Raw genomic sequence first — 25,126 nt, forward strand, 5'->3', positions numbered from 1 at the left:
ATACGAAGGAAATGAATCGTGATCTCTTTGATTTCAAATGACGGGTGGATGTTTACGTCGGCAAACTTGAAATAGTATACAAACATGACAAATGATGAGGGAAAAAAAGGCATTACAACGCACCCACCAAACGTTTTTCACCGGTTATTTTTGTAACTGAGATGGCAAACACACGCCTTGTGTCGCATTAGGATTCCTCCACAGGGTTTAAACGTTAATTAACCGCACACCAAGAGCTACAACCAACTTTTTCATACGGTCTGCGATGATTTTTTACATTGAATATGGTGAAGACTTGGCAGCGATGAGGGTTGAGAATTTTTCAGAGAAATGTCGGATCCAATTTTTCACGAAAAACCCACGGGGGCAGAGGGAGGGAGGAACAGCGTGTTTTTACGCTTCATGGCGGTTGATTACCAATAAATACCGAAGTACCTATTATACTGTTAATGTTGGAGTGAAAAAAAAAATACAAGCCCGCGGCAGTAGGCAAAGAGGGAGCTCAAGCTATTGACGTGACATGACATGACATCTGGCCTATAGAAGGGCGTTGGGTGAGCCAACCCTCCCCCACCATTTGCCCCCGTTTACGCTTCAGTCAGTGCACGAAGAGATAGAAAGAGGAAATACGAAACTGTGGTACAGTGCCGATAAGTTTTACGACCATCGGAGCATCGATGCAAGGAAAAGCCATCGTGTCTTTTTCACTTCACACGAGACAAAAAAAATGTCATCGACAGCGATGCGAGGAATAGAGAGAGGGAAAGGTGGTTGGCGACATGTGGGTGTATGGGGATAAGTGTGAGTGCTTGTACGGGTGGAAATAAAAGGACAGATTCATTGTTAGTAGTTGGAAGTTGGTTTCAATGGGCCGTTGATTGCTATCGGGGCCGGTTTAGACAGCCAGTTTGCCAGTTGGGATTAGTTCATTGGAGTTTGAAGGGGAGGTAGAGGGGTTGTTGCACGTTCTATCGCTCTCGGTTCACCATCAAATTCAATTGAAATCACTGTGTCTCTCTTGCACGGTGAAAAATCTATGGTGGTGGAGGGATCATTCGTGTGTCGGGGCTGTATAGGTTTTATGAGCAAAGCACTTAGCACATTGCGCTGATTCCTCGCCCCTGGCTGCTTCCGCGCATTGCCAGGGCTTCGTATCACTTCAACATCACATTTGTATTATGGGAAAAGTTCTTCACGAGTACGGCAAATATTGTTATTATGTAGTCTGAGGGGGAGTAGGTGACTGTCGTGGTTGAATTACGCTGTTTGAATTTTTTTTGAAAGCCAGGGAATAGTTGCTGATGGTTTTACGATGGGGTGAATTTTACGACATTCGATTAATTCAATTTTTATTAAAACTCAGCATTGTGAATACTCCAGATGTCAACGGATTTTTCAAAGCCCCGAGGGATAAAATTTCCTGTAGATGAATGCTTGTTAAAAATTTCAAGCTCTGTAACTTGAAATTCCAGGAGTAATTTTCTAACACTGTACATTATTTTTTATAATGCCTCCTTTTCTCGACAGAGTCTTTATGTTAAAGGTTTAAAAGTGTTTGAAAGAGTTTTCTGTCGGCCATCTTTCCGTGGAACTGGAAAAATGGCTAACGAGCTACAAGCGTTCAAATTCATCTCCCTTTACTCTTGCTGGCGTGGTTTCGTTTTTCCACGTTGAAGATTCAACAGAGGTACTTCAGCAGTTTCATCAAAGAGTTCACGGTTTCCACCGTTTTCTTCGAAGTCTTTCGTCTCTGATTACAGTACGATGGAGTTCAGTAATTAAAAATTCTTAGATCTTCGATTAATTGCACCAAGATTTTGTATCGCATGACTTTTATCTGGATTATAGGGTGGATACTTCAAAGTTTTTCTTTCAAGGTTCAAGTCTTCTATTGGAGGAATCGTGATTCACTCGCTGAGAGGCCTTGGTGTGAAACATGATGATGTCGTTGAAGGGGAAAGAGGATAGTTAACGAGCTAGCTGATAAGGATAGCTAGACTATGACGGATATTGCACAGCGAAGTTCACCTTGTCGACGGAAGTATCTGGGGCGGGAGCTGCTCGGTGTAGTTGACAATAATGAGGTTTTGGATTCTACGATATTATAGAGTTTCTTTCATCTTTGACGTTGGCTCTTGCATTGACATTCGCTGTGATCGATGTCGACTGAAGAGAAGGACGAATTCGATTGATTAAGGAGAGATTATTTTTCAATTCGATAAATTAAAAATAATTCCTTTAGGTTTCTTCTGGAGTGGATGCCGTAGGAACATTCATTCCTGATACCATCAATCGCAAGTATCTCTCTCTGATCCACGTTTCGCAGAATAAATCTTCCAATTAATAATTTCTCGATATTCATATCATCACCGGCTGCAGTAAAGTCTCGATAATCTCCCCACTGGTATCTCCCTTGGCCATTACATATTTGTGTCAAGTTGCCTCCCGCTGTCATGAAGGTTTGATACTACCATGTAAAGTGAAGTACCGAGTAGCATGCGAGTAAGACACAGGAGCAAAAGCGGAACATGATCAGACGCTCCTCTGCGAGCGCACCGCCGCCGTGACACGGCTCCCTCTCTCTCCCTCTTTCCCTTCGTCAGCGTTAAAGTAATTTAATACCCCTGCATGTATAGATTCTGAAACAGAAAAAGAGGGAAAGAAGGATTCAAGTGAAAAAATTCAGTGGGGATATATCGCCCGGGATTGAAAACCGTTACAACTTCTCGTTGAAGAAACACATATAACGATCGATAAATTTCATGTTGAATAACCCAACACACGGGACAACATAATAACGCGATACTAAGGATATACATAACTGCTCGCGTCACCAAGTGCACCATTTATCTGAGTTCTTTAAAACGGTATTAATTTATCCGTATGTGTGTGCTCTGATGTATTCATGCTGGATGATAAAAATTCCCATATATCTGGCATTATCCGACGTTATAAATGTAATTCAAGTTTACAAATGATGGAATTAAATGAACTCGAGGCATGTAAATTCACCGTTTATCTCAAGGCTGATGGATTGACGGATAAATACGTTACTCGCTGAAGTCACTGGATAATGGTATCAACTGCTGTAAAATTATTCCACCCAAGTGGACACTCTGAGCGATCGTTAACCTTATCACAGCCTTCTCATGATCTAGGTGTATACAGCAACAATTTCCGAGTACAACAGCTTCCACCGCTTCCTGAAATCTTCATTTAAATTCCCCTCTCTCAGCTCTAATAAATCCACACTGTTTCACTGCTCGATGACTCTGTGGCTATATTTATTCCATCAATGTTATCGCAACAACTCAACTCACATTAGTCCAAGATATTTAGGTCCATTGGTATTTGACTTCCAGTGTTGATTGTCTATTTCCAGAATTAGAGGAGATCCTGGAGGCTCTTTAATCTCGCCAATCTCCTGGATTTTCTGATGAACACAACCGGGGGAGTACTGTTTCATGGGGATATCTCATGATCAGGGTCACGTACATTTCAAACTGTATATATACATCAACTAAAACCTAAAACTCCCTTTTGGTCAATCTCCATCTCTCCTGTCCACGCTGTATCGCAAGATTTACAAGAGCCCACGCTTTCGGTGGATTATACTTATATGGTAATTACAATGTCGTGTGATCGCCGGGTAATCACAAAAGGTATGACTTAATCGTAATGCGATATCCTACATTTACCTATGAAGAATACACCGTGTTACCAACTGCTATCACTTCGTACGCCATCAAACAGATAAACCCCGAGCCATGAACATTCGCTAATACTAAAATACGACAGTGGAAACGATAAAAAGGAGTGAAAATGGCAAGTGGTGTAGCCCACCATCTAATCTGACGCCTTTAGCGCTGACCCTCTGAACACGTACCATCCAAAGTAACGGCCCACTGGGGAAGGACCAGGAGGAGGGTTATTTTTCCCCCTCTCGTCAGTATGTGTGCGCTTTTCTGAATTAAAAGTTGGCGAATTAATTTCCCACACCATAGTATGAAAAGACTGTTAAAGCGACTGTGTCGCGATGCTATCTGAAACGCGATGTGAATTTTGAATAAGCTCTAGCTTATTCCACTGGAAGGTTACTCGCAATAGTGGGTAAAATACACTCGTGCAGACTGATCTATATTTTAGTCTGCCATTATCGTACATTTTGAGCATTACAGTTTTTGCACCTCTCCTTTATTTTTCCCTTTCATCGAGAAAAATGTGTTCATTACTCGCGAAAGAAAAATGTTTATCTTGCCAGCTTTTGTCCAATTAAAAATTATGATTATGCTGGGATAAATTAGGGGGAGAATTGGACAATTTTATGATTTTCGACCGACTTTTCTTTGATATGGGGTCCGTCCATAAAACATAAATTTCAGGATTTTACCTTCCTTCTGCCCATCACCGAAACCAAATTGAAATCTCAGCATCACGTAGAGAATTAAACGACTCCCACGAGGGATTAGCCTATGGTGAAGCATTTCTGCCTATTTTCCCCCCCATCTTCCCCGCAGTGGTGTGCGTGACGCGTGTACACAGGGTGGATCAGTTTCGATTTTCAGTGGAGTTATCCTTTGTCCGCAATTCACCCACTGACATATTTATAAACAGAGCTGAGTGGTGTCCACTTTGATATTTAACAATGAGAGATGATACTCAGCCTAATTTCCCGGGTAAATTCACGTACAGCGGTGGGTTTTGCACTGATTGTCAGTGGCTGAGTGTTAAATGTCAGTGATGATATCGCATTTCCCAAAGGAATACACTGGGAGCTCTCGCGGTTTAGGCCTTTGCGGCAAATGATTCTCGGTATTGGATTCAATCATTTGGTAATTTGAATGATCTGTGGACGGTATCAATTCACAGAGTGGAAATGGGAAACATGAGAATTGAGGGGAGGATAATTAAAATACTCCTCGTCTTTTGATTAATTTCCATTTAAATTTAGTCTAAAGTCTCTACGTTCGTAACATTACTACTCACATCACGCTCACTGGCAAAACTATCATCGAAATAATCTTGTGGAAAGGCTGTCCTCCAGTTAATGACTAATAAAATACGCCGACAAAGCACTGGTTGACTGATGGCTTTTAATCTTACGAAAAATTTACGTTTCCAGGAAGTATACATGGTTTACCGTTAACACCATTTACGTACATATAAATGAGAGGCGAAAACAATAGAAAAAGTACTGGTGGAATTAGAGGAGTTGTAATATAAGATGTGATAGGGTGATAAAAACAATGAAATTATTCACATATAATACCACAAGTGGTTCAAAATTATCGAATATTTCCCGATAGATTCGTTGCAAACAAATGAAGGAGTCAAGTTTTTCAGGCTAAAAAATCACGAGTGCGAAGCACGAGTGATTTTTCCTGAAAAACTTGACGACTTCATTTGTATGCAGGGAACCTAGAGGGAAATATTCTATAATTTTGAAGCTCGAGTGGTATTCAGGGGATTATTTTTCCTATCCAAATTTCGGCCAAGAGAATTGTGCCATGACATGAAAAGAGGTTTATTTGGTTAAGTGTCGTTTGTTTACCAAAATATTCAAAAAATTATCGCATGTAATACCACAAGAGCTCCGAAATTATCGGATATTTCCCGATAGGTTCGTTGCAAACAAATGAACGTGTCAAGTTTTCCAGTTTAAAAATCACGAGCGCGAAGCGCGAGTGATTTTTCTGGAAAACTTGACGAGCTTATTTGTTTGCAGGGAACCTTGAGGGAAATATCAGATAATTTCGAAGTTCGAGTGGTATTCGGGGGATTATTTTTTGCATCCAAATCTTGGCCGATAGAATTGCACCATGAGACATAATTTTCAACGAATTGCCATTTAATCTGTCAGATACAATTGAGGGTTACTTCAACATTTGTTTTTTTTTATATATATCAACATGCAAAATTTCCAGTGTAATTTTCAAGAATATCCGCTGAAATACCGTGTTGACTATACAAAATAACGTCGAATGGTGCAATCCTATTGGCCAAGATTTGGATGGGAAAAATAATCGCTGATATTCGAGGTAGGCTATACAAAATATCAACAAATGGTGCAATTCTATTGGCTGAAATTTGGGTGGGAAAAATAATCAATATAATTCGTTGTTTCCTCGGAATTTAGTTGTTCCCAAAGTATCGACTTCACTTCCTCACCAGTGTTTGGAAGTGATTTCGATCTGGATGGCAGAAAATATATGAGGCTGCAACTCCCGTGGGTAAATAGACGAGAGAGAAAACTTGACTCGTCTGGCTTGAAACGAGAGAACGTTGACGGTGGTCGTAAAGTACTCTGTGCGGTTTTTAGTGCCCACAGTGGCACTGCACGAAAATGCCCCGAGAGTATCTTGCAGACTCAGTACGATTTCTCACTGCCACAAACACGGTAGAAAAATTCTGTGATAACGAGAACCATCGATAAAGTTGTAAAGTCTAGTGTATCGTTGAAGGATTTTTGAAGAATTACAGGAGCTCAAAATAAAACGAATTGATGGCCGTATTATGGTAATGATGAGACCGGAGCGACAGTAAAATTAAATTGTTTGAAAAAATGAGATAAATTCTTATGAAATTGAGAACAATTTTTATGCTTTGCATCATTTAAATGGGTTTTAGTCTCGTGAAGCCGTTTTATTTTTCTCTTCCAGATGTCATAAGAGGCGGAAGTAATGGAAGTCCCCTTATTCTGCTATCAGACTTCAACGACTTCGAAGGGATTTTTAACTGCAGGCGCTTTGTCTGAATGAATGAAAATTTGGATAAAAATTCATATATTTTTTTCTCGAGAATTTTACTGTGCGAATGTTAATCGCGGGAGTTGTGAAGTTGTCAATTAATAAAATTAAATTTTATTGACTGACATTTCAGGACATTTATTCCCGAAATGTCCCGAAATTTTACTCTCCATAAATATACCAAAATGTTTAGCACAGTATTATCAGACAAATCTGTTATCATCTATTTCCACCCAACTCCAATAAATTACTAAGTCAATTTCATAATGTTGGGGGCGAATATCAAAGGCCCAATACAATTTCCAACAATAGATCGGATACTTTAAGCTATTGAAACTCTCTCTCACCCCAATTCGTTACATTTCACCAGTTCGTTCCTTCACACCTTTCAAGCTCTATCACTGGCAATGTCTCCATATTTCTTGGAAAGTAAAAAAAAGGAGACAAACGAGACCTGTCCACAACTGTAGGGCTCGCTGAGAGGGTGTGCGAGATATTCACGAGAGTCATTTGCACAACTGGCAGGCGTCATTACCGGCTTTTACTTTTCCGCGTGAAAATCGACAAATTTCAAAAGGGAGTGAGAGAGAGACGGTTGTTCGAGAGCCCCGACAGTCTGTGTTTAGGCCATGCAAGTGCCAATGCGAGTGAGAGACGCAGAGGGAAAGGAAAAATGTACGCAGGGAGTTGAAAGATGGGGACGAGTGGAGTATGTTGAGGGCGAAGGCGGCCCCCTTTGGTGATTCAATTCGATACAATCAGAGAGTAGATTTCCACGCTTCCGAAATATATTGCTCTCATACCAATGAGAGGGAGATGGAGGATACACAGAAAATTCAACGATGCTGGATGAAAATTTATCGTTTAATTCGTGAATGACATTTTCCCGAATTCCAGTAGACGTCGTTCAACGCTGCTGTTTCATTATCGTAGATGTGAGCTTTAGTGGCGAATTTATATTAGCAGCATTCCTGTAACCATCATGGGTTATCTCTGTGACAGCTATTTTGACCATCTGGTGGCACTTTTGGGGACGATCTATTGTCCACGAATACCACTATTTCCATCACAATGTCCGTTAATTCACCGATTGTTTGCACTTCAAGTCTCCTTTGGACGTTCCCTGCGGTCGTCCGACTGGAGAGCCACTGAAGAATGTCATTTCAGGGGAACATGATAAGAGGCGTGAAGTTCTTTTCAATGGGTCACCGAGTGATCGAGAATGATGGAGGCACTGAATCGATTGGGGTAAAAATTTGTCGAACATTGAGAAACAGTTGCACTTATCTTGACTGGATTTGATAGGTCGGTTCTCTCTTCAGCAATTATTTCCGTCAAAAATTTCAAAAATATATTTGCAGTCTAATTATAATTCGGTCATTACCTGAAATAGTACTTACTCGTACTGCGCAATGAGAATAACTACGATCACGCACAAAACGAGTTTTTCTTATCAAAAGTGATAAGACAAACAAACAACGGGAGTTTGACTGCATGCCCTGGAAGTTTCATGACAAACTTAATATTGATACTGTCCACAACTAGTAACCCTCAATTTTTTCTCGTGAGTATGTCTAAGAATTTAAAAGACACTCGCATATAATCCACATTTCTTTTCATTTCTAATTGAGTATAAATTTTGGCGTTAGCTAGACATCATGAAACCTACCACTTGCTGCATCGTCTTGCTCTTATTCTTCACGGAGTCTTTGGTATGATTTTGTGCACTGGAACAACAATATTTCCGCCAAGTATTCATTGTTCAACAAAAATATTTATTTCAATTCCCCCGGCTATTAAGGTTTCAATAATGGCAATCACAATGCTATAGACAACAACCATGTAGGACATAAACTTGGCTGAACTCCTTCCGTGATTAGTCATTCGTTTTTATCGCCCATTTATCATCGTTTTCTTTATTATTAGGTGACTGCATGCCGTCTAACAATCGACGATTTCAAGGGTATGTACGTCTGATGAGATTAATTAAATATAATATTATCGCATATTATAATTGAAATCGCAAGTTATAACTGAATTGAATACTTCAGAGGGTACAGTGGTGTCACGTTCTACTGACTTCCAAATTATAAATTGTTAGATTTCGATTTTCAATGGCAATAATAAACTAACTCATTCATTAGACTTTCTATGCAAAAGGCCAGTTCGACAAAGATGATGTAGATCAGGTTACTCTCACAGCACCGGTGAATGGTCCGTGGGTGAGTGTAATTGGGTTGTGACTGTTATCACGTCGTTCACTTTGGATGCATCGAGAGAAAATTCGAAGAATTTCTGTAGGAAAATTTTGGGAAAAAATCCAGCCCTTTGCTAGAATGACGATCTAATGTCTCAAAAGATATGTTAGATCTCACGGTTTAAAGGACTTGATCAGCAATTTTCTCTGGGAATTACTCTCTGTGTATAATGTCTACAAATCCTTGTACTACCTCATGTGGTTGGGACCCCAAATTCATGAAATAATCAATATGTTGAAATCTTTACAGGTAACAGTAACATTGCAAAATGGAACTATAGTAGAGCCGGAACAAGTAGGTAGACTCTGCCACGACGGTAAAGGCGATACAAGTAAATTCGCAATAATGGCTGAGCTGCTCCGGAGAGCAGCGGGTATCGATGATTGTGACCAGTTGGAAGCGGTATGACATCACAGTCATGTGGGTATTTTACAAATTGCAATCATAATCGTCATTTTCCAGGGCAAACCTTACAGGCGCAGTGAAGACTTTGAAACGGATTGTGGTGAACTCGAGAAGTATGTTCCTGAGGATTCATTTAATATAGTTGTCCTTAGAGGTGTAATTCGAGATCCTCCGGCGGGATACGTCATAGATTCAAAGGAGGAATGGGTGCAGCTGAGCAATGAAGTTGAATACGACGCTGCGCATTATCTCATCTATATCACACTATCTTTGGAGTCCTCATAAAAAGGGGATTTCCTTTTGGCAACATAACAGTCACATTGGAAATTTAGCAAGATAGTGTCAATAATGTAATAGCGGGCTCAGAAAGTTGGTGGAAATCATCCAATTTGTTATATATTATACAAATAAATTGAGCTATAAACAAAAGGACTCTGGATTATTGGGTGAAAGTCCATACGGAAAAACCGAGATGAGATAAACGAGACTTTTTTCTACCCCTTTTGCCCTGCAAGACCCTTCAAATTCGCTTCACTATACCACTCTTGACCAACGAGTGTACAATTTGAAAAAGATATCCCAAAATTCCAGTAATTGAACCCTCAACTTTCAGCGCGATCCTCGTTAGTGTCATAAATATCTGAAAACGAAGGACATGTCCTCAAACACTGGACCTTCATTCCTCTTTTCCTGCAAGCGACGGAAATAGAATTTTCTGATTTTCATGACGCTCATGTCACCTGGAAACTTCAAAGTAAATTGCAGTCAAAGGCAGGCGGACATTGCTAAACAGGAAATTAATAGAATGAAAAATATACTGGCCTCTGTGTAAAGAGGTACGACAGAGGATTCACTTTGCAAAAAGTATGTCAAGACATCTCCACGGCTTCGGTGTAATTCACAAAGTACTTTGTGAAAATAGTCAAAGACACTTCAATTAAAAAGCACTTCATCGGAGAGCCCCAGCACTTCTTTTCACCCTCATACGAAAAACTTTCAATTCCCGGGCTGATTTCAACCGTAGCGAACAAATTTAGATAAAAGTCTCGAGCCCGAGGGGTTGGTTCTTCGAATAATCCGGAATGACCCTCCGCAAAAAAAAAGTGGAATTCTATGCAGCGACGCTATTTTCGTCATGTACCCCTAGGATATCACCTCTGTCCATTTCGACTTAATCAGCTGAGTGGATGGCTCGGAATTCCCTCGTTCCTCTCATTCACATTCACCAATGTCCATGAGAGGGCTAGTATCTCACACATTGAACGAGAAAAGAGGCCAAATGGAAAGGAGAAGAAACGTGTCGACCATGTCCGAATTGAATATCATTTGCAGACGTTGCAGTATCACAACCTACCCCTCTCTGCGCTCCCTTGTGTGGCGCCAGCTGGCCATTTTTACTTTTATATTTTCTTTATTACCGCAAGGTACATCCGATTCGCAGGATGGAAAAACATAGTGTACAGCTGGAAAACAACAGACCCCAGCATTTACGCGGTAAAATGCTGTATGACAGCAATAACTACCATCCAGTGTCGGTAATGCAACGACGTTCCACGAAATATTCTCCCGAGCTAATGCACAATTCAGGAGTCACTACTGTTACAATATTGACCTCAAGCTGTGTGTCATAGTGTTCTGAAAAAAAAAATACTATTCCCCTTTATATCATGGGCCATGTCTGGAACTAAAGTATTGCGGTGTGCCTCGATGGTATTCGATTATACGCGCATAATTGGTCACAGGGGATGTGGTACAACTGAGATGTTTATGGCCCAATGCCGTGACCTCAATTTCCACTGGGCTATTTGCTGGAGGTGTATTATTGCTCATTTGTAGAAGTCGTCAAAGTTTTATATTTCTCGGTGATGGGTAACTCTGGCAGCTCGAGGCATCGGGAGGTGCTGTTCATATATGCACTACGTGCATGATGATGTCGAGTAATATAGAAAAATATCGGGCTTAAATTTCCCGCCTCCTTGGTGGGTGATATTTATCGAATGAAGAACGTGCATCAATTTTTTTCATCTTTCGAATCCCACATTAGGAGCCAAGAATTTTTTCATCCTAATTAATTTTATCCTGAGTAATTATTATCGAATACTGTTCTCCACGTGGAGAGGAGCATTGAAAAGTCCTCGATATGTTTAACAAAGTAATGTGAATGTTTGAGTACTTGAATACATGAACAATTATAATTTTATTGCAAATTCCTCATTCTCCAAAGTGCTCAAACATTTTTCACTAACGAACATGAACATATATGAAGAGTATATTTGCACTTTAGGGGAGGATTCAGGCGCCGCGGCAAAGGGGGTAGCTCTCCATCGATCGTTTCATGGATGGAGAATCCGTTAGTATATGCAGAGCAGTGGTGTGCGAGCTTATTTACCCCGGGAATTAAAAATCCCTTCGCGGTGGAGTGAACACGAAAGGATCCATCGGCCCGTGAACTCTCGTTGAGGAACATGCCCCCACCCTCTCGATGCGTATACAGTGTATGGATGTGTGTGTAGAGTGACGATAGGCTCGTTCTCGTACACTCATCATTCGTTGTCACTCGTTGCGTCCTTCTTGCGCCCTCCGAAGTGCCACTTCGCCCCCACCCCCCGCTGCCAAATCGCGATTAGTTCCACTCTCAGATTCTTTCGTACACGCTTCGCCTGTTTCACCTGCTCCCTGGGGATGTACCACCCATCGAAAAAATAGTGAGGGAGGGAAAATGAGAATCGAAGGAACGTGGAGAAGAATATGAATAAGGCTTTGAAGGGCTTGAAGTGATTGGTAATTGAGGGTGAGAATGAGTCATTGAGGACAGTTCCAATCTATCGAATTCAGTCTATTGTTCATTGAATGTAACATCGTTGAAAAAAAAATATCATTCAACACCTGTGATTTTTCAGCCCATGTTATTGCCCCTCACGGTCGCCTGGGGCTACCAACACAACCGATTGCACTTGTGTAAAAAAAAATACGATCTCTTTTTTTTATAATTTCAAAATACCTCTATTTGATGTGATTTGATTGTGCACATGGCTCACGTTCAATCGATAAAAATAAATAAATTCGATAACAAGTTTTATTGAATCGTTTTTTTGTCTCGATTGACAGTGGAAAACATAAATCGAAAAATGGCTGATAAACTGTTCCAAAAAATACAGGGGTTTGCACGCGGAATAAATAACAGCGTCCTGCAGGACAGAAATGGAAATGAAGGGGGTGCAAGTAGAAATGGTACGCGAGAAGAAAGGCCAACTAAACACTGACCGATGAGAGAGTTGCGGTAAAACGTGGGTTATGAATTACAACTTCGAAGGGACGTCGTGGAAAGGGATACAGTTGTGCACAAATACAGAGAAGACCACCAACGGCGCCGGGTTTTTCACCGAAAAAAATTCACCCCTCAAATTTAGGGTAGAGTTGCGAAAAATTCAGTTCAACGGGGGAAACTTGCTCCGGAAATTTACTTTTCCTTCTTTCCTTTATGGCCTTCCTCAGCCGCACACTTTTCCATACATAAAATCCCCAGTCGAGTTCTCGAGTTTCACTCTACGACAAACATGACAGAAAAAAAACAAGGCAGTAAATGGTGTTGGTACATCTCTTGAAAATAGTAGCAATACACGACAGCGATGGTTTTTCAAAGATAAAACCCGAGTACCCCAGCAGTATTTTCCAATAAAGAGTTACCAAAGATACCAGACCACACATAGTTCAATAAAATTCGATGGAAATGAAAGAGCTAAATGATTTACCGAAGCGTAACCATTGGATCCTTCTATCCCATTCCCCATTAAAATCATTATCTTGTGGAAGAAAACGGTCGGATGATATTCTGTCTCCGGGAAAAAAATCATTTTCCTCGTTTTTATCTCTCGAGAAAAATGATAATATCTGGGTCGACTTGGCCGCAGTACCGTTCAAATGAGGGTTTTGCTTTCATGAAATAACACACACCCAAGACGCACCCTAATTTACTGTTTCGCCACACTCACAACGGGATGCGCGCTGCGGGATCTTATCTGATGATGGCTCAGGTAAACCACCTACACTGTGGGAGCTACAATTATTGGCACAGTAGATCATTTCCTTGTCTCACTCCCCTCGATACACTTCATCCGTACGCATCCGTAAGTATCAGACAGTGAGAGCGGTAAGTCAGCGACTGCCGAAAAATTTCAGCCTCAATATGTGTGATCAGCCGGAAATGCTGACGTGGTCGGGACAAAACCACCCTAACCGAGAAACTCGGTCTCCTCTCCCGGGATCGAAGGTATCCATCTTATGGCCGCAGGGATATCCCAATCCCGGAAGGACCTCCTATCGTCATTCCGCGCCGTTCAACTTTCCGCTCTTCTTTCCCAACCCCCTTTCCACCCCTCATTCGTTGAGGAAGTCACCCTCGACTAAACCCCTGGCGCCTTGGCTTTCAAGGAATATAAATCATACCTGATGTATCGCTTCCCGTGAACTTTAATCGTCCATTGAGTATCACATTTTTTTTTGTTTACTTTTTCAATGAAAATAAATGGAAAACAGTTAGGTGAATCTGGAATAACGAATGTTATATTGCTCAACCCTCGTAAATCACGAGGGAACTAGTAAATCAACGGTTTTTTACTACTGCGAAAAAATGAAACCAAATGGATGTGGAGAACATTTTCTGAGAAATTATCACTTCGTCTGCTCTCTAGAAAAATTTCCTCCAAATATGTGATAAAATATTGAACACACGAATTCAATACTCCATTTCAAATAAACATATAGCAGAATGAAAACCCAAAATAATTTTCCACCGAAATTTGTTTTGCCTTCTCCAACACTATCACTAAACACATCAGTTCATCCTACCCAACTCGAAAGACTGTGACCTCCTCCGTCACGAATTCAATGTTTTCATATTACAGACCTCTCACTGAAATGTATTCACGATTTCCCATCAGTCAACAGTAGCCCACGCCCATGGTGACTTGCATAGTAATTTTTGTGATGAAATAGTCATCCATGTCGACAAAGTGGTAGAGCCACCGTGCAATAGGAAAGTGAGCAGCGCCAGCAGCACCAGTAGCTGTTGACTCTGACAGCATCCGAAGTATTAGTACGTTGTAACTGGGCGAAGGGCACTACAAATCATTTGAGGAGAACTGTCAGCCGTGTCTATGTTCACGGGGGCAAGAATCGGGTGAAAGTAAGCGAGAAGGAGAGATAGAGAGGGAGACAAGACATCCAGCAATCATACCCTCGACAACCATCAGGCGTGGGTCGCGTATGTGTCTCATGCGTTCATTCGGGATTCAAGCGCGGTTAGGATCAAAGGGATCCAGCATATCTCTAGCAGTTAATGATATGCGATCTTCTTTGAGGCCCTCTGATGCGCCTGAGGAATCTCCAGATACGAATATTCAAGTTTAAAATACACACTCTCGTGTGTTGAATGTCACCAGACACCCTGGATGAAATTCCGTCGGAATCATCACTCCTAAATCTCTCCATGCACCGTCACATTAAACACAAATGTAAGGAACTTAACCTCATGAGCTCCTTCCTCGCTGGTGAATTCACCTCTCCGAAAGTCCTGTAAGAAGGAATGAAAATTCTCATTACATTATTCTCGCTCCGTTATACGCAGCGATGGTTTCTTGGTTCTTTCGATCGTTTGGAGGCAAACGTCTGCGAAAAATTGTTGGACGACTGAGATACCAAGGGAGAGAAACCCTTTCATTTTATATTGAACGTCAATAGAAAAGAGAACAGCATTATGGTACCGTAAGGATGTTGAGTCAGATTTTCGTTAGGTCATGTCACTGAATGTTCAATAATTATTGTTTGGAAGAATGGCGAGTGATGAAACCTAACGTTGCGGATGAAACTCAGTCAGCGAGATATCCCTTAAGGTATATCCCGAGACAATATCCCCGCGGAAGTTGATCGTCAGGGATTTTCGCGAAAAAATCCTGAATGACTTTATTTATTGAATTCTCATCAGTTATTCTGTTTCTATATATTTTTATTTGTTGATGAAGGCAACAGTAACCGATTGAATTAAGTGAAATGTCAGCACAGCCCTTCTCCAATGGTCAGACTGATCTTCAACTGCACGAAGAGTCACTACAGATTTTTTTCTATTGTTTATGCCACATATTTATCCATTTCCCTCATAAATTTTATAATTTTGCTCCTATATTTCCCTAGCTTTGATGAAAATTGACTGCTACAACATCTGAAAATTTCCATTGTGCTACCAGTAGCTCACGGAGGCATAGATATGATATGTTTGGCTTCTCTGCTGTATTGTTCATTAAATAACCAAGAGCTCCTTGCGGATGCCTCGAGCGAAATTATCGAAGAATCCTCAAGGTGAATACACTCCTCAACTCCAAATTATTATGATAATCATACAAAGGAGAGCGATGCGCACAGGGATTCTTATAGAATAACCTGCCTCGTATGTAATACTAATTTCCAAAGTGGAAGCACTCGGTTTTGAAAACGACGTATCTCACACCGATTCCTTTCAAACTGTCAGTAGATGAGCATTACATTTCCTGCATAATAATAATCAATTCTCAACCCAGAAATTCGTTTAAAAAAGCTAGCGTAAATTTTGAGAGCATTTTCACTATCAATTTACCCTCATGATGACGTTAATAGGGCTCCAATCGATCACTCTCAATAAAAAATAACAATCGGACTATTAAATAATTCAAATGAAAACATTTGCACAGAAAAACTAAAACCAAAACTCTCCTCTGCAATTACAAATTCACTCCATAATTTGAACTGCCATTGATTACCTCTCATTCACCAACTTACCTACCACTTAATTGTCTCGATGCAATTAACGCCTGCCTCGTAAAATTACAGACACGGTGGAAAATGAACGGCTCCCGTTGGAATTACAACCAATTGCAGAGTAAATTGAACGCGATTCATGGTGACTCAGTCGATGAGGTAAAGGAGTGAGAGCTCTCTGCATGGAAAACACCGTTCCCGAAGGGAAATATCAGGTTATAAGCGATTTCGTAGGAATAATGAAAAAAATCAATCAACAGAAATGAATACTTGACCTCTCATTCTCTCCAGAAGGTACCGATAACTTTTCATAAAATTCTCCAAATCATTGCTCGAGTGATTGTGAAATTCTTTCCCAGTATTCCCTCCCTGAAGGTACAAGATGTCGGAAGAGGTCGGACAGTATATGCGAAACCCTCCGAGTATTCTAAATCAGATCACCCACTAGGAATTTCACCTCAATATTGCACACACTCACGCAACACGAGATAGGACCCTTACAGGGAATAGTCAGCGGTGAAGAGAGGAGCAATTCGCCCTTCCCAGAGGCAATCGAATATTAATCGCAGTGTAAATTATTAACAAACTTTACGCCGAGTTTTGCGACGTCCAATGCCTTTCGGGTTTGCCCGAGAGAAACCCCACATACCAACTCACCATCTCCTCTGTTTAACCTCATGAATTTACCGTTACCCGTGATATATAACTGTACGCCACTGGTTTTGTTATATTACCGCGTGAGATATTACAGTAGCGGATGGGGTTCAACTACCAGTGTTCCTCATGTTGGAATTCTTCCCCTGTTTTTTTTTACAAAACCGAAAAAATCCCTTGCAGATCTCGGGCCGTTTAAAATTCCCCTCACTCATTTTTTTTAATGATGGAATAATCATCTTCACTGACTTCATTCACAAATGCCGTTCACTCTCACCCCTTCTGATGAATTACCCCATTTTACCCCCAATGTTGTAAGTGAGAAGCTCTCGCTGTCGTCATTCAACCGAGAATATTCAAGGAAATTTTCTTTGTTACTTTCATTTTTCCTCAGCATAAAGCTGAGATCCAACTAAGAAGCTCTTTTGGTATAACGACGAAATTTATGTATAACTCCTTCTTCATAGTACACCCCAGCATACGCCATAACTAAACCTCAAATAAAACATTACGGTATAATAGTACAACGGAACCCCCGCTAATGAACGTAATTCCCCTCCCCCCGTTCGTCGAGCTGAAGCAAAATACAAAATCGCAGAGGGGCGGGAAGGGGGTGGTGAGGGAGAAACGAAGTGACTCCTAACAATCCAAATGGTACACAAGGAATGAATGCACTGTCTCGGTGAGTTTAATGAGAAATCCTGATGAAGAAGACTTAATCAACGTGATAAAATGTTTTTAGGGTGAGTTTTCTTGCGTTTGCATAACGTTGAAGAGCGGTCTCCTTCTCCAGGCGGTTGGTGAAGTGAGGCTTTTTCCTACCGTTACCTTCGTCAGCGCTTGAAAAACAAAAGGAACTTTTGATACTTAAGTTTCAGCGACCGGAGGCTCATTGTCGGGGCATATTCCGTCATGGCTCATTGCGAATATCCTTCACAATGTCTAGGATGCCAGCCCTTTCTTGTTCGCCTATTGCTCACTTTATCAATGACTGAGTCTATCCAGTAGCTGTAACATACCGTGACTTCTCATGACAAACGACGTTTTACCGAAAATTTTCCCTCAAAAGGCCCTAACCAGGGGCCCCAGTCGAACGCAACACGCCAGATGATCCATCTTGGGATGGTTTTAATTAAATATGCCATTTGGATGAATTCATAAATCCTGAGATACACCCCTAATGTAGCCACCTTGCCGGAGGGGTATCAACCCTATTAGCTCATCATGAAATGAAAGAGTCTTTATAGAATGCGATGATAAACAAAGGAATGAGGAAAACTTGAGGCATTATTCTGGTATAACTTCAACTCCCTTTATTTCTTGTGATGGTATCATTTTTGGCAGGTATGCTGCGTGCACGCAATCCTCCCTCTGTAACGTTACATCACTCCTTGTTCTCGGGTGTACACGGCTCGTCATGCAAACTTTGTAATTGACAGTGATTAATCGCACTCGGTTGTGTGGGGATGAATTGAATAACTGGTGGCATAATTCTGATATTTTTTTTAATAGGGCCGCTCGTTAATGATGGACTGAGAGCGGAAGAGGGAGATGTAGAGGAGTAACTGTGATGCTCGATAAATGGGTTATGAAAAACTATACTGAATCGTATGGGAGAACGCGGGATAGAACAGGTGGTCGGGCTTAATGGGATAGTAAAATACCATTAATTTTTTATCTGTTCATGAAAAAGAAAACGCGGTAAAATCGATGCTCTGCAGATATATGTTTTTTTCATTTTTTAATTATTCAATTCAATTAGCGCTCGGATCATCTACCGTTGTGCGATTTAATCAGTAAAGCATTGATTTTATCATACGCTGGTGAGTTTTTCAACAATTTGATTCTCTTTGTTTTTTCAACTAGGGATGCGATGATAAAAAAAATTGCCTGAATTTTCCAGTAAAAAGGCTCGAATTTGATTGGGAGGGAAATGGTTCATTCAATTTCAAACTCCTCGGAGAATTCAAATAAATACGAAAATTCTATTTATATGGATTTTCAAATAAAATGTGCCAGTGGTTTTTATAATTCATTTATAAGTATATAGAATTCAATGCACTCGAATTTTGATTGAATGAAAGGGAGCTTCTCACAAGTTAATGAACTGAAAGATGAGCGGACGCCCTCTATTTTAAAAAGTAAGAATATCGTTCTCAATGTGAAAGAAAACGTACATCTCCATTCACTGCTTACCAGAAACAGCTCAAGATAGCTAATTTATGTTGATTCTCATTCCCCACGCACAGGCTCTTCATTCATCAAAAGCGATGGAACTAAATGCACAACAGCTTCATTTTCGCAGGCTCAAGATTCGTCAAAGCTGACGGCGCAATGATTCTTGAATTACACGCCCTCCCCTTTGACTGACAAATGTTCCGAATGATCACTCAACCGAACAATTTTGGGTGACATATTCAAAGTAGCCCAATGTCTCCATCTGCATTAAACGAACTTCTTTACAACCCCAACTACAGTCTTCCGTTATTTCCCTATTGTTATTTCTAGTTTCATCGCCGGAAAATTCGGAAGGCTTTTTACAACATCTGCGTCTGCATCATCGCAGCCCATAAACCCAACTTTTTTATACCTCTCACCCTCTGGTGCTTTTTTTTTTCGTTCAACGTATAATAACACTAAACTACAATCCAATATCCAAGATTTCAGACAATCCCGTAACATTTCACCCATCATCAATGCCAACGTTGTGCACAGTTATTCGCTCTTTGTTTTCATACACCCTCTACATACATAGCCAGTGTCACAAAGCTCTCTCGTTCACCGATTGTTTATTTTATCGTTCGCACCACGTCCCACCCTCGATCCACCACTCACTCAATCCAATTCACAATCTGCAAACGTCGTCGTTTCACGTTATGCCCGATGAAAAAAAAAATGCATTCACACGCAGGTGAAATCTCCATCTGACGATTGGGAACACCCGCTTGCAAACATCGAGATATTTTTTATTGCTGAGTCACACATCAGCAGGTTATAATTTTTACCGGGGAGTATGTGTGTGATTCATGAGAGGTGTATTTTATATCAGATAATTCACGAGACAAAGTTTTCACTGGTAAAGAACTATTTATAATTTTTCGGAACTCTTGACTTGACTTTGAAATTCAATATTCGTCACTGAAGAGAAAAACTTTTGATGGAATTTCCACGGCCGTACAACAAAGCATGGTGTATGTTAAAGTTTCTCTGCATGCATTGCTATTGATTCGGAAAAATTACCTCACAATCGATAAAATTTTCAACACTGAAGAGAAAACAATTCATGCCTGACTGTCACGATTTGTCGCATGATTTTTCCCAAAATCATTTCTCCATGTAAAACAAAAATTGCAGCGAGTAATTGAAATTCTGACAAAGCAACAAAACTACGTGAAACGGTGGTTGTATAGACGGGAAATGTGTGTAACAAAGGCTCGAATTTTTTCGATATGAAGTCCTTTGACGTGCGCAAATTAAAAGTCGCACACAGATGATAAACTCTCCACCAGTTGTCATCAGTGAAAACGTGCCCCGAGTTTTTTCCATAAAATTCATCCGTACACAAGTACGTCGGGATTTAATGAAGATTTTATGGGGGTAGTAATTGAGCACTTGTAAAAATTTGTATTAGAGTAACTAATATGACCAACCGGTGCACGCGTTATATAATGCTTTAATTGCTTGTTTTTTTCCCCTCATTCTTTTTCCCATTGCAATATACGTATTCATCCTGATGAGTTGAATAGCAGCCGGTGACCTTTATGCACACATATAAAAAATAACCACCCGGCAAAAGTGTCCACGTTGAAATTGCATTTGAGAGACACCTGGTGGTAGTTTCATTAAAACGCACGCATTAAAAAAGAGAAGTGGGAAAACTTCACCGGGGAAAGTTGAAAAAAAAAGTTATGAAAATAAAAACATTCGATACATATCACAATATTGAATTTCGCCTTCTGGCATTTGGCCTCACCCCCCGTGTGAGCTCACACCCCTAGCAAAGCGTCTCTTTTCAGTCACCGTGACATATAATAACCGTAACACGTGACGCGCGAGCGTTTGAAAATGACGAGAGGAGAAATTTGTGAATATAAAGTAGAACGTACCTCCATGAGGGGTGGCTTGGGGTGGCAGTGGTGCGCTGGAGAACATCGCTTTATTTCAGTCAAAAGTGCAAAATCCTAATCTCGAGTGATGTTGATATATGATTCTCCCGTAAGAGAGAGTGCACGCGTGCGCGACCAATGAGAAGGCAGAAGGGATTTGACTAAAATTTTTTTTTCCCCAACATAGTAAATTGCACAAACGATTATCGACTGAAGGGATTAGCTACAGACGACTGCCGATTTTCTCTCGTCTCGGCGCGTTAACTAATGAGATTCCGAAGAATTCTTATCCCCCTGTACGACAGACGACTAATGATCCCGCGTCTGATTCAACCCTGGGAATATTTCCAAAGTGGTAAAAAATTGGAAGTGAAAATTTACCTACAAAATCCATCAATTTTTCGGGGAATTTTGTTTTTCCCTAGGCAGGTCACTACCAATGACCCGGTGGAACTTTTCCTACCGCAATCATCACGATTCGTTGAGAAAGAAAAACATGGAAAATCAATAAGGTGAACTTTACTCTTACTCACCCCAGGCTAACTGTTTCCCTTTTTGCCTCCCCGTAAAATCCGTAAAAAGAAAAGTGAATGCGGTGAATGTCACCCGGTGAAAATCCGTCGTCCGTGAGAAATTGGATGCCAAAGACTTATCGCGCTTTCTGATCCCCTCCTTGCGTATATAAATGAAAAAGATGAATTCGCTCGGGACGGCGTATCCAGCCAAGCTCCACTGAAACAGAAAAATGAATAAAGTAAGAGAGAGGGAGAAAGTTCGTCTGAGAATCGTTGGAAAATACAGGATTTCTTTCATTCTTGAGTAGGGAAAGAGAGGGCTTGAGAGTAAATTTTACGGCCTTAATAGATTCCACTTGTGATCCGCCGGAATTTATCAATGATTATGGATTCGTCGAGACAAATGTGCAGAGACAAATGAAGATGAAGTGATAAAAATTCTCGTCCTTAATTTTTCTTTCCCTCAACCTCGCACTCCCGTCATTTAATTCACAATGGATTATCCCTCAAACCATCATTATTCGGCTCTATGCGGCTTTCACACTTCTCATGTCAAACTATAATACACGTAAATACATTGTTGTCATCCAACGTGACACGGATAATTTCTCAGCTATACCTCATTTCCCTATATTCAACTTCATTTGCATTTCTAGTAGTCTGAATCAATTTGAGGGTAACTTAATTGATGTCACAAGGGATTTCAGTCTAGTAGACTACCGTCAGTATCCATTCGTGACTATTCAATTGTGATGGAATGCTTCACAATTTAAACTGATCACATTAAATTAATAAAACCTTATACATGAGTTGAAAGGTATTCTCCGATTGCAACTAATTCAATTCAACTTACAAATGTAATCCAAATAGAAAAAGTAATGCATAAGTATCTTTCAGGACATACCACTTATAATTAATCAATTCCCTTATCAGGATTTCTAATGGACTGCACTACTCTCTCAACCTAACTCTTGTCTAATGTCAAAAATCGAAATTACCCTCTCAATGAGAGCTTTTCGACATTATTCCCTCGCCATTCTCGAGCATTAATAAACGACCCACGCTATGATTCTCTAATTATCTCCACCAAATTTAGCCCATAGAAAACACAAATAATTTCCCACCCCTCCACCCTCCCCACTACCTAAATAACAATAAAAATCCCCACAGCACTGGGCTCGAATGAAACAGTACAATCTCAAATAACCTCAGAACAATAAAGCCATGAAATGGTATACTCAAGTGCCTTTTGCTCCTCCATCGTTGTGCTGAGTGTATTTACCGAAAAATGAGGGAGAACGATAACAGTCCAGACCCAATAGAACAATAATGAAGAGGGGCGGTAGGGGGAGAATGAGTGCGAGAACGGATCATTGAAGTTTCGTCAAGTGAATTGCATGTGTTTGATGAAGTAGTCAATGATCCGGTTGATACAGAAACTGAGTAGGAGAAACAGGGAAAATTGGAGGGGGTTTGAAAGGTTTTCAGTCTCTCCGTATCCAAAAGAGAAATGACCGAGGCGGAAGGATGTAGAGGGTACGATGGCAATGGCGATCGCGCTTAGGCGGGAAACGCAATTAGAGCTGAACTGGTCAGCGTGAATGGGGCATGGGGCTGGCTAGGGCAGGGGGTGAGAGAGTTATAGGAGCTTGTGGAAGCCAAGGAGGAAGAAAAAGAGTCGTCCAACGGGGGAAAACCAATGCTCGATCGTCTAGAAATCAATGAGATTTCTTTCAACGACATCCTTCTCGGTTTATTCCCAGTCTCTCCATCACACAGCCACACACAACCATAGAGGATAGCGTACTATACTTTGGCTGCGGTTGAGCTTTTGGTCTTTATCAAACACACTCTCTCAGCAGAGAGAAATGCGCCTTAGTGACGGCGGCGTCAGCACTTGTAAAATTACGTGGACTTCCTCCACCCTCCCATCCCACCCGCCCCCCTCTAATCTTCTCCCGGTGGCAATGCTTTAATACTATTTCACCAGGTGTCAGCCATTTTATTAATTGACGAAGAAAATGGCGCCAGACGTTTTACCTTCTTTCTTCATTTGCAGATTTCTCCTTTAGGATTTCATCTTTCGGGGAAAATTCTCTCATGACTTTGAAGGACTGCTCAAAGGTCAACTTTGGGGGGAGGAAGGAGGTACATCGTTTTGAGGATTTCAGGTAAAATGTACGGAGAATGCGTCATGAGGGAATTCAATAGATAAGAATATCACTCGAGGCGAAATTCGTGTGACTGTAAAATAAACATGGAAATATTTCGAGTACTTTTACTATTCCAATTTGTTTCTCACTTTCATTTCCGTTTTTTTTAGTTCCTTTCATCCTGCACTCGTCGGAATATCCTCTCTGGAATGTACACGAGATTTCCCCCGTCTATACACAGACGGGGAGCAACATTCTAGTCGTCTGTGCAACGATCTGGAAGGTTTCTCAAAATATAGGAAAATGTATATCTGCCATCGTATTTCGTTTCGCCCTCACCAACGACGACGAGAGGGCGAAGAGGTTCACGGTGCCTTCCACGCTTTCATATAACACACAAATATAGCGGGTAAAAGTACCAGCAAATACGATAAAACCTTGTATTTGCGTTTGGTCTCTCGCCAATCCAATTTCGTTGGATATCGGATAAGTGTCATTTGTGCTTTAAATCGCATCGATAACATTTGCACAGCGGTGTATCAGTCTCTCACCATTTCTTTTCATATTTCCACCTACTGGTAGACCATATATGTGCTCTGGATGTATCGAAATCTCGCGCCTTCGTTATTTTTTTTTCTCCAAACGAAATCGAATGTCGATCTAACTTGAAAGTTATGAGCTTTCATAATTCCAATTTGAATTTTGGCAATTTAGGGAAGGTGTTAATTTAAAAAATTATGAATCAAAATTCAGCATGAAATCCCCTCTGCAAGGGAAGAGAGAGAGACCGAATTTTCCTATCGGATGAATAAATTGGTAAATCGATACGACCTTGATATTATTATTTTTTCCCATTTCATTGTGTCTCCAACTCAAACACCAGTGTCGAATTACACAGCCGTTTTTCCCAGCAGTCTGCATAACCGCTCCAGGGCTTCGCGACGGGAAAAACGAGGTGACTGAGGGGCTAGAAGAGGTCGACACCGACATGAAAGGAGCCATGAAATTGGACGGCACCAACTACGCTAAATTAGATGGCTGGGTTGTTTGTTACAATCACAAAAGCTCATATTTTCAGCCTCAGTCTTGAAATGAATTCATGAAATCATATACATGGTATTGTACTGAAGGTACCTCCATTTATTCCGCTTTAAAATATCATGACATTATCGCGCATGAAGTCCTCATAACAATTACTCCACCATAATTATCAAGCACGAAACGGGAGACACCTGACGTCGATAATTATTTCGTAGTGTCATCCACAAGTCATTTAGAATTCGCTGCAATAATTCACAGAGACTAACTTTCGAGTGTTATTGCTTTGGAATATCCCATGACAAATCTCCGGAAGGTAGAACCGAGTTCAACAATATTTGACCATGTGCATCAGACAGAATACGTCACAACCACTCCTACCAAAACTGACAATACGAGATCATCGGGATTAACGTCAGGCTAAAGTGTATAGTTCGTTCCCTTTGTATAAATATTAAGCAT

General features: G+C 40.8%; 2 protein-coding genes and 1 long non-coding RNA gene across 9 annotated transcripts; 2 read left to right on the forward strand and 1 right to left on the reverse strand.

Annotated features, from left to right (window-relative positions):
* Positions 1–1,246: 1,246 nt before the first annotated feature.
* Positions 1,247–5,253, reverse strand: LOC135164871 (uncharacterized). Of its 3 annotated transcripts, none has more exons than XM_064125624.1 (4): positions 4,987–5,253; positions 3,321–4,846; positions 3,013–3,210; positions 1,247–2,639 (listed from the first exon to the last, which is right to left on the reverse strand). In XM_064125624.1, the coding sequence occupies exons 2-3, from the start codon at positions 3,464–3,466 to the stop codon at positions 3,051–3,053; spliced, it is 306 nt and encodes a 101-aa protein (XP_063981694.1). In that variant the 5' UTR covers positions 3,467–4,846; positions 4,987–5,253; the 3' UTR covers positions 1,247–2,639; positions 3,013–3,050. The 3 variants fall into 3 exon arrangements, with proteins under 3 accessions (XP_063981694.1, XP_063981695.1, XP_063981692.1); XM_064125625.1 differs by having other exon boundaries at positions 3,321–3,433; positions 3,887–5,253; XM_064125622.1 differs by having other exon boundaries at positions 3,321–5,253.
* Positions 5,254–8,241: 2,988 nt separating this feature from the next.
* Positions 8,242–9,838, forward strand: LOC135164866 (uncharacterized). Of its 5 annotated transcripts, none has more exons than XM_064125611.1 (6): positions 8,242–8,314; positions 8,400–8,458; positions 8,673–8,709; positions 8,907–8,968; positions 9,254–9,406; positions 9,467–9,838. In XM_064125611.1, the coding sequence occupies exons 1-6, from the start codon at positions 8,257–8,259 to the stop codon at positions 9,692–9,694; spliced, it is 597 nt and encodes a 198-aa protein (XP_063981681.1). In that variant the 5' UTR covers positions 8,242–8,256; the 3' UTR covers positions 9,695–9,838. The 5 variants fall into 5 exon arrangements, with proteins under 5 accessions (XP_063981681.1, XP_063981680.1, XP_063981685.1 ...); XM_064125610.1 differs by having other exon boundaries at positions 8,242–8,310; positions 8,396–8,458; XM_064125612.1 differs by having other exon boundaries at positions 8,253–8,310.
* Positions 9,839–16,273: 6,435 nt separating this feature from the next.
* Positions 16,274–24,404, forward strand: LOC135164874 (uncharacterized). Its single transcript, XR_010299400.1, has 3 exons — positions 16,274–16,413; positions 23,533–23,644; positions 23,797–24,404. It is a non-coding gene; the product is annotated as an uncharacterized LOC135164874 (long non-coding RNA).
* The last annotated feature ends 722 nt before the right edge of the window (positions 24,405–25,126 follow it).

This window comes from Diachasmimorpha longicaudata, chromosome 7, assembly GCF_034640455.1.
Source record: "Diachasmimorpha longicaudata isolate KC_UGA_2023 chromosome 7, iyDiaLong2, whole genome shotgun sequence".
In the NCBI taxonomy this organism is placed as follows: Eukaryota; Metazoa; Arthropoda; class Insecta; order Hymenoptera; family Braconidae; genus Diachasmimorpha; species Diachasmimorpha longicaudata.

Coding starts and splice junctions, on each gene's coding strand:
- LOC135164871 (XM_064125624.1), bottom strand. CDS start 3,466: ATGAAACAGTACTCCCCCGGTTGTGTTCATCAGAAAATCCAGGAGATT. Junction 3,211..3,320: donor CCTAAATATCTTGGACTAAT/GTGAGTTGAGTT, acceptor ATTTAAATGAAG/ATTTCAGGAAGCGGTGGAAG.
- LOC135164866 (XM_064125611.1), top strand. CDS start 8,257: ATGACAAACTTAATATTGATACTGTCCACAACTAGTAACCCTCAATTT. Junction 8,710..8,906: donor AACAATCGACGATTTCAAGG/GTATGTACGTCT, acceptor TCTATGCAAAAG/GCCAGTTCGACAAAGATGAT. Junction 9,407..9,466: donor ATTGTGACCAGTTGGAAGCG/GTATGACATCAC, acceptor GTCATTTTCCAG/GGCAAACCTTACAGGCGCAG.